The following is a 9,604-nucleotide window of genomic DNA, read 5'->3' as shown; positions in this document are numbered from 1 at the left end:
ACCAAGGACAAGCAATCTGGGCAACTTGAAAGACATACAACTCCCAGAATCCAATTGCCAAGGTTGGACTTCTCTGCTTTAAACTGCGCTGCAGCCTGGGCCAAATGGACATGCCAACCTGTTTTATGACTGCCTCTTATACAGGGGAAGGGACGCGGCGGCTCAGCAGCTAAGTTGATCAGAAAGGTTGGCAGTTTGGCAGTTCGAATCTCTAGTGCCGCGTAACGGAGTGAGCTCCTGTTACTTGCCCCAGCTTCTGCCCACCTAGCAGTTTGAAAGCCTGTCGAAAGTGCATGTAGAAAAATAGGGGCCACTTTAGTGGGTAGTTAACAGCATTCCGTGTGCCTTCGGTGTTTAGTCATGCTGGTCACATGACCATGAAGAGTGCTGGCTCTTCAGCTAGCTGGCTGGAGAATTCTGGGAGTTGAAGTCCACAAGTCTTAAAGTTGCCAAGTTTGAGGATCCCTGCACTAAACCCTCGGAGACAATTGAGAAGACTATAATTCTTCACTGTCATAGGTGGTTCCTGACTTATGACAGGTTGCTTAGTGACTTTGACTTTACGGCAGATCTCCCCATTCCACTCTGCAGAGGGAACAAGTTCCCAAGTTCGGACAGCTGCCCCTTCTCCTCCCCTGTGGCCACATGTTTTGAAGTTTTACAAACCTCTATCACCATTTGGTCAAGTGACTGCAAGTTAATGTTTTTTGAAAAGGGTGTGGGGGAGAAATAGCATTTACTTCCAGTTTTTGGCAAAACCGGATCTTTGGTAAGTCACGGATTCACTCCTGTTTTGTGAGAAGAGGAATGGTAGTTTTTTATTTTTTTAAATTTATGTATTGATTTTAAAAAGAATATTTCTCATATAATTTGTTTTGTAAAGGTCTTAATCCGTATCTATTACATTTTATATATACCATTCATTTCTCTATATGTACATTCTACATGGCAGTTTTATCTAACAGCATCATCTTCCCCCTTTTTCGTACACTGGATTTGCCCTTGGGCTACCTATATTCCTGACTTTTAAAGACAGCCTGGAGGCTTTTTAAGTTGTTTTAGAGGATCGTATTGATCCCTGTTTTTTATCTATTCCAGCTGGATCCTTAGAGGCGTCTCTGCTAGCCAGGAAAATTGTATTTTTGTTAATAGCTGGTAATGGGTATCCTGCAATGGAGGGAGCCTCTATTCTTTACTTTCAGAGCAGGCTGGAGAGAACAGAAACCCAGAGGGGAAAATTGTTGGCGAGTCTTAAACACAGAGTCTTCGAGATAAATTTTAACAAGGGTGGGATTCAAAAATTTTAAGCAATCAGTTCTCTGCCTAATTGCTTGGTTGGTGGGGCCTACTTAGCCTCCTGGACCACAGTGTGTGTGTGGGGGGGGACATTTTTGCCCTTCCCAGGCTCTGGTAGGCCTGTTTCCAGACTTCCAGAACTTCTGGTAGGCCCATTTTTGCCCTCATAGAGCTTCCGTGTGGCCCTGGACTTACCTGGCATCCAAAATGGGCCACCTGGAAACTCCTGGAAGGGGCGGGGCGGACAGAGCCAGCCAGTCTTTGTAACTACCAGTTCAGCAAATCAAGTATAAAATTTAACATCCGGTTCACCCGAACCAGAGCTGCCTCTGAACAGTCCCTGCATTTGAATGAAAAAAAAAATAGACGTGTCTACTCTTCTGGGCGACTATTGTGAGTCACAAACTCACATTAGAAGTAGCTACTGAGTCGCTTAATTTGGGGCTATCTAATTCTTACTCATTTAGCTACACAAAATTGCTGTTTATTTTGGACTTATTCTCCAAAACACCAGAGGGCAGGATAAGGAGGGATAGGAACTCATCACTTAGGGATATCCAACCTAGAACCAAGAAGTTTTCTGACGAAAAAATTGATCAGAGTTGTCATGCTCCATCCCTGGAGGTTTTCAAAAATAGGACGAGACAACCATTTGACAGAGGTGATATGAGGTCTCCTGCCTTAGACTGGGGGTTGGACTAAAAAATCTCTTGAGTTCTCTTCCAAATATATGATTCTATGTTTAGAGGAGACTTTATGAATGATAGGACTTATATAACTTATATGCTTGTTACAGAGCTGTGAGTTGCCTTTTTCTTCCTTTTCTCTTGGAATTAGCAATTTGGAACCAAAAACTACTTTTCAAAATGATTTAGCATACCCTTCAACATAAGCTTCTATCAATCTAGGTTTTATCAGTTAAAATAAAGAATGCTATTTCTTTTAACCCAGTTTTTCTCAACTTCAAGGATTATGGACTTCAACTTTCAGCTTCTGCAACATGATGGCCAGAGAATTCTGGGAGTTGAAATCCATCTTAAAATGTCCCCATGGTTGAGAAACACTGATTTAATGCATAGTTCTGAACATGTAGCTAACATGGGGCATCCAAATAATCTAGACTTGTATGTATTTGATATTTGTAGATCTATTATTATTGTGGAACTGTACAAAGATTTTGGAATTTTATCTGCCAAGCTTTTTAAATTGCATTTTTCCCCTTTCATGATTTCAAAATACTTGATTGTATGTTTTACCAATTCAGAAAACTAGGATTCCTAGGTTAAAAAGTTATACAAGTAGTGTCACTAATTTTATTCTGCAGGCTAGAATAACAGGAAATACAGAAAAGGGGTTTACTAAGTATTTGATCTTTTTTAATCAGAGATTTTTGAGAGGCGTATGTTAATTTATTAAAAAGTGTTTTTAAAGTAATATATTTGAAAAGATGAACATTTTCTTATGATAGCAATAGGAGTATCTTTTAATAATATATTTTGGAGCAAAAATTAATTATTTCTGAGCCAGCTTTTTTAAAGCACTGTGATCTGCATTTCTTTTTTTGTATTTATGGAGCCCTCAAGTGAAAGTTTGAAAAGTAAATGTTTTTAAGTTCCTCTAGAAAGTAAAGCCTTGAGGAGACTTAATGCTCTGTGATTTATGTGGGAATAAACTTTTTACATAAATAAATTCATATTCTGCTTGCTTCACTTTTTGCTTGTGATTTGGTGGGACGAAGGGGGGGTGGGGAAACAGGGCTGAAAATTTGATCGCATCTTTCTGGCTGCCAGAAATCTTGATTTTTCAGACTGTGCCCTGTAGATATCTCTGGGGTTGGTTATACAGATAAAATGGAACTAGTTTCCTTAGGTTTTATGAAAGAATGTTTTGCAGAATTGTCTTAACTTCTGAAACAAGAGAAAGCAGCAGAGGTTGAATACACAAAACTGTTCATTTATTTTGAATTTTAAAAAGTTTAAACAAATCCGTTATTTTCTTTCGTTATCAATTACGAACAAAAGGAAATGCAATGTAATTGTTGTTGCTTTGGTTGTTATAGGCCAAGGTTCAAAAATGGAAAAAATACCTGTTGCATTGCTGGTATTGGATCACACTACCTGAGAAATAAACTTGCGTTTCCTTTACCATGCATTCTAAAAGTGAAACTCATTATCTTTATAAATTCTGAGTATAAAATGAGCTTGAAAGTTCCTGATCTCTAAAATAAATTCTTTTAAAAGGTAAACCTGTATTTTTAAAGCCTACTCAGCAGTGTTTCTTTGTTTTTTGGTTTTTTTTATAAATGCTTTTTGTGATTCTGTTACTGAAAAAAACCGAAAGAAGAATGGGAGAAAGGTATTCCTTCTCAGCTAAATGTTCATTTCAAAGTGAATGAACATTTCAACCATAGAAACTATACAATCAAAATGTAGTCCTGGGAGAGAATGGGGTTTTTTTTTAAAAAAACAGGTTAGTCGTAAAAAAATATGTGAAATATACATATATACATTTGACACAAGGCTAAGAGTAAAGAAACTAAAACCAACTGCAATAGAAGAGACGAACATTGTGCTGTTTCGCTGTTTCACAACAGACCTCCCCTGGGCCAGATATTATAGCTGGGGTTGGCATGTTACTTAAAATCTATGTACTGTATTCTTGTAGGGACATCAGAAGCATGGAGATCAGTTATTATAATCAGTGGCTTGGCCCACTGATTCTGAAAATCATTCCACTTTTGAAGAAGGCGCTTGGACAGATGCCAATTGCAGAGGTGACGAGGAGATCTCTCACCATTGAGGCATCTGCCAACTGTAGCACGTCAAAAAGCCAGTCAGAGTCGGCCATCCCCCATACCTTCCGGCCAAGACTTTTGGGCTCATGGTTCAGAGGGCCTGGTCAAGCTACTTTGGTGAGCTGAAAAACAGGAGACGACAAATCTGAGTTATCTGCGGAAGTATCAGGAAGTGAGGCAATTGAGCATCACGACTTCAAACGCAAACAAATGTGCTACAGATCAACCTTTATTTATGATGGGCCCTAAAAAGGTGCTTACAACTTGGATTTGAAGCTCCAAAGGCCACCTCCCACGGCCACATAATGGCATTTTGGGCCCTGGGCAGTGAAGAGCCGCTCGTCTTCAACGCTACCAGGGCGCCCACCGAGGCCGTCGCAGGCGCGCACACATCTGGCAGGCACGTCGACACGAGATTTGGCTTCTGCACATGCACAGCAAGCAAAATCTCACGTGGGGACATTCCGCACATGCCCAGAAGCAAAAAAATCAGCAAAAATCGCTGAGCGTCCTCACGCAAGATTTCGCTTGCTGTGCATGCGCAGAAGCCAAATCTCGCGGAGCTCATCAGGGATGCGCAGTTGACTGTGCATCCTGGATTTCACTATCAGCACAGTGCACCAAACAGCATCACCTGGAACCCATTACTGGCCCTAAGTATGGCCCTGTTTATGGCCATTTGCACCATTTTGTGGTCACATGATTGTAAATTATGACTTCTTTTTTAATGAAAACCAGCATTCAACTTTGTTTCCAGCAAAAAAATGTCTATTGCAGACAATGAGGTTTGTTTAACCATTTGAGGACCATGGATTTGTTTAACAACCATGAAGATTTGTTAAACGACTGCCACAAATCTTCATTTTATAAAATAAAATCAGGTTGGTCACAGGACAACTTGCTTAATGACTGGCCTGACTTACGACCATGATTCTGGTCTCAATTAAAACCCTAAACTCTAAATCAAGAACAGTCTGGAACCTAAATGTTTATGGAGATCTTCAATCATTGGGGTTGTCCCGAGGGTACTTTTCCAAAAGGCAGCTGGGCTTTGTTTTTCCTTGAAGCGATTTTGCTTCTCATCCAAGAAGCTTCTTCAGTCCCACAGGTTTTTTTGCAGGAGAAGCTTATTGGGACAAAAAGCAAAATTTCTCCAAGGAAAAACAGTTGCCTTTTGAAAAAGCATCTTGCAGCTCTCTGCATCATACTAAGAAGGATCCAGAAGTGTATATAGAAGGGGAAGAACCTCTTCCAAATCTTTCAGGCTCTGAATTGACTGCTTGTTCTGACCTAGGATACCACAAACCACAAAGCAGACCCCATGTCCTGACCAAAAAACCCTTTTTATTAAGTTACTGTGAATTCTTCCCATTCAAATCCAGCAAAGTCTTTAAAGGGTAAGTTTATAGTCACAGACCTCATCTGGCTTGGACAGCTGCCAGGCCGATATCTTAAAAACTTGGCAAGGAGTCTCGGAGAGTCACAAACCAATTAAGTGAACTAATTGTCTCCTGCAATTGTCTCCCGTCCCCTTTCACTCTTCTTTTACTCCCTGTGTGAGGGGCCATTCATTGTCCACCTGTGGGCCTTACAGTAATCCCGGTTCATCTTTTGTGGATTCGCTACTTCACGGAATTTTCAAAGGGGGCTTAAATCCATTAAATCCATTGAAAATTTTAAATTCATTAAAAACTCATAAAATTCTTCGATAGTACTAATGTACTCTATAAAAGAAACTGGTAGGATATCACATGTAGCTCCAGCTGAGAAACATTATAGAATGACTGTTTAATGCAAAGGGTGGGTTTTAAAAGTCCAAATACTCATTAAATACATTAAAAAATATCTTTCCTCTACTTTACGGAAATTCGTTTTTCACGGGTTGTTTTGAAACATATCCCCCACAAAAAACGAGGGATTACTTTACTCCCAAATTGACCCTTGTTCCTCAGCTGTTCCCTTCGTCTGGCAGCTCTGCTCATGCTCACACAGGGAACAGGCTCCAGCTGTCCGTCTGCCTCTCTGATGTCTCACTCCAAAGGCAGCTGATAACTTTCAGACTGTTCTGTCCCTGTCTCTGCCTCCAACACAGAGCACTCTTCAGAGCCTTCCCCAGACTCCAGGACTGGCCCATTTTCCTCCCCAACCCCCTCACTGTCTGGTTCTGCTGGACCACAACACTGCTATCATCATCGTCAGCAGAGTGTTTTAATGGCTGGATGGCCTTCCTGTCGCACATGCAGAGTTTTGTATAGCAGATATATCCTCAGTATGCCCAGAGAGAAATATATGCCTCTACTTATGCGAGAGATCCTCTTCTAGGCCACTGCAACACTCCTCTGAATTGACTTCCATGCTAGTGATTAACTCTCACTCACTGGGATTTAAGTGGCAGCTCAGCTCTAACAGAGATACCTATCTGCTCTGATAACAGGAGATGAGTGTCATTTCAGGGTTCATAAGTGATGTGGTTAGCTCTGGCCCAGCTCCTGCCCCAAGAAATGTGCAGGTGGATGTGGGGGAAACATCCACATGCCGCAGGCCTGTTTTGCTTCCGATGGAATCTGCCGACGAAGCCTCCTCTGACCAAGGAAGCATGAGTGACAGGGAAGAAGGGAGTTTGGCAGACAGCCCAGGAGGAGATCAATCATCTGTATCATCCTTGGATTCTGAACAAGAATTAATGACACATCCACGCATGCGTAGAGTGATGCATAGGAGACAACAACTGAACGATTATTACAAGAGAAAACGAGGCCACCTGTGGTTGGGTGGGGCTGCTGTAATTAGTGCTACAGATAAAAGTGCAACCTGGTGTTTTAGCCTCATGGCAGTTTATCTGATTCATTGTTTCGTCAAGATCATGGTTTTTGTGCTGTTCAAGATTGTGTGTGGACTCTCTGGACTTTAGAATTGGACTCAATTTCCCAGTTATTGGGTGAGCAATTGGATTGCATTTAACCTGTGCCTTGTGTGTACTAGAAAATCCCTTTGACATTTAAAAAGGGAGCTGTTTCTGTTTTTCTGTTTATAAAAACCTTTGGGTTTTCCTTTTATCGTGTGGTATATGTCTTCCTGGACTAATTACCCTGTAATTACGGGCGGTTGAAACACGTCGGCAGAACAGAAAGCAACCATCATCTGGGCATGATTCGGTTGGTCATCAGGCCAAGATGAGTGTGAAGGGGGTGGTCTCCATTCACCTGCTCTGGACTTCCCACACCAGGATCTCGTTGTAGGAGGCTGTGAAGAGGCGTTTCCCGGAGGGGGCAAATCTGCAGAGGCAAACTGTGTCATTGTGGCCCGCATAGTCCTCTGATGTCCTTGTAGTGCGATCAATCAGCCTCAACATACGTTCTGTGTGGCAGAGAAAGAGACTGGCTAAGAGAAGATATAGTTGGGTGGTCTGCTGAAATGTTGCAGAACTACAGGGAAAGTTAAAACATCAAAGGCAGTCCAATAGTCAACTTCTCCAAAGAAATGTGACTTGCCGAGTTTTCATCTCAGGTTCTGTCTCTAATCCTAAGCACTAAACAGTTGAAGAAGAATGTGTTGTCTGAAGCTCTTAAACAGATGCTTTAGAGTGAATGAGACTGGCTATGAGAAGATACATTTACAGTTGGGTTCCTGGCTTTAATCATATTCCTGGCAAACTGATTTGTTTGCACCAATGCTCTATTTTTTGAGCACTGGTAATACGCTGCTAATATCCAGATTTTCTCTCAAAAGCTATTTAACCTCTCCAAATACGTACCACTGAAGCCAACAGCTATGGTGCAAGCAACTGGAGACAGGCTCAGTGAAGCGGCAAAGGAAGGCAAGGGAATCTTCTCGATGACCTACATGATGTGGGGGAGAATCTCATTTAAAAAAAAAAAAATCTGACATCTTGATTACAATTCTTTGTCCTGTTCTTCTGAAGTATTTCTTCTGCACATTAAAAATCTATACCGTCTGTTCTGCCTGATGGGACAGACAAGCAGCAATGAAAGACAAACACACACAGAGAGACTGGAGGATTCCGAAACACAAAATATATTGCTTTACAAATTGGCTGAGAGCTGCAATGACAGCCAAAGAATGTCTGTTTATGACCAAAAGGTCCCGGTTATTTGCCAAGCTGATAACTAATGTCTCAAAACTGGGCTGCAGCAATACGTTCTCACTCACTTTCAAAAACACAAGTGTCCAAAAACTGGGTTGTTTTCCAAGGATGCAAGCTGTTGGTTTAGAGATGGAACTCCAGATCTATTTTGTTGTCTCTGTTAAACCACAAACAATAACTCCTGCAAAGAGCTCTCCCACAAAACCTCCCCTTTTAAGCCTGCTGTAGGATTCCCTAATTATTCCCAGATGTTGCACAGTTGCTCCTGGTGTCCCATAATTCTATGCATCCGGACATTGAGAATGGGGTCATTAATCATCCCCTCCTCATCCAACCCAGACGATGCTCTAACTGGGGGTTCCACAGGCCCTGCAGGGGCCTCCGCCTCTATCTCTCCAGCACCGTCAGCTTCCATCTCTCCTTCCCCTTCACTATCTGAACTCTCCGAGAGCCACACAGGTCTCTGATACTTCGACGGACCTGGCTCATCCAGTTCAAAACCTGTTACCAGAGGAGCTGGCCATGAGCCAACCACAAGACCCTCAATCTTTAATTAATTAATTCATGGTATTCAATCATTCTGGAAATTAGGGAGCATCTGAAAACAGGACAGCGATAAATTGGCATTTGTGCTTCTCTCTAATGTAACCCAAGTGCAATAGACAATTACAGGTCCTGTGAGAAGTTTCTACTACTTGGCTACTGTTATCTAGATGGGCATCAGACCTTCTGATACTTTATCACATCCAGCATTCATGCAGATCTTGGTATAGAGAGAAATAGAATAGAATAGAATAGAATAGAATAATTTATTGGCCAACTGTGTTAGGACACAAAAGAAATTTGTCTTTGGTGTATATGCTCAGTGTACATAAAAAGAATAAAATACATTCATCAAGAATAAAAAGATACAACACAGTGTTAGTCAAGGTTACCAATAAGCTGTCAAATTGCTGGATGCTTAGTAGTTAGTCTCTTGAGTAGGAAATAGAATAGAATACTCTTTATTGTACACTAATCAGCATACATTAAAATGAAATTTCATCACACTCAGCTCTCAAAAACAACTATTAGGCATATACGCAGATACATACACATATATCAAACAGAAAAACATCACAGTCTAGCTCAAATGTATTATATATGTGGCAAAAAAAGAAGAATCCTGTATGTTTACAAGATGGATGGCATAAGGAACAAAGCTGTTACAGAATCTAGTAGTCCTGCTAAAGATACTTCAAAACCTCCTACCAGAGGAAAGAAAACAGAAACAGACTGTAAAGTGGGTATAAGCACATAGCGCTTATAAGTAGTTTCCTGAATAAAGGGAAGTGAACTTCCTATAATCTTCTCTGCTGCCTCACCGCTCTAAGGCACTGCTGTCATCAAACCCAACAGTGATACAGTGT

At 41.3% G+C, this 9,604-nt stretch overlaps 1 protein-coding gene across 4 annotated transcripts in view; it reads right to left on the bottom strand.

Moving 5' to 3' along the window:
* Nucleotides 1-3,228: 3,228 nt before the first annotated feature.
* The window catches only part of LOC139172078 (WD repeat-containing protein 90-like), an 88,689-nt gene continuing 82,313 nt past the window's right edge, over nt 3,229-9,604 (bottom strand). For 3 of the 4 annotated variants that reach the window (XM_070760806.1, XM_070760807.1, XM_070760808.1), the window contains 3 exons: nt 7,845-7,929; nt 7,294-7,447; nt 3,229-4,212 (listed from right to left, as the gene is read on the bottom strand). In XM_070760806.1, coding sequence (XP_070616907.1) covers nt 4,200-4,212; nt 7,294-7,447; nt 7,845-7,929 — 252 coding nt within the window. In that variant the 3' untranslated portion in view covers nt 3,229-4,199. Of the gene's footprint in view, nt 4,213-7,178; nt 7,448-7,844; nt 7,930-9,604 lie in introns of all 4 variants that reach the window. The other variant, XR_011559833.1, reaches the window with a different exon arrangement.

The sequence above is a fragment of the Erythrolamprus reginae genome, chromosome 9 (genome assembly GCF_031021105.1).
Source record: "Erythrolamprus reginae isolate rEryReg1 chromosome 9, rEryReg1.hap1, whole genome shotgun sequence".
NCBI lineage: Eukaryota > Metazoa > Chordata > Lepidosauria > Squamata > Dipsadidae > Erythrolamprus > Erythrolamprus reginae.
The sequence above is the reverse complement of the archived record's forward strand: the minus strand, read 5'-3'. Positions and strand labels throughout refer to the sequence as shown.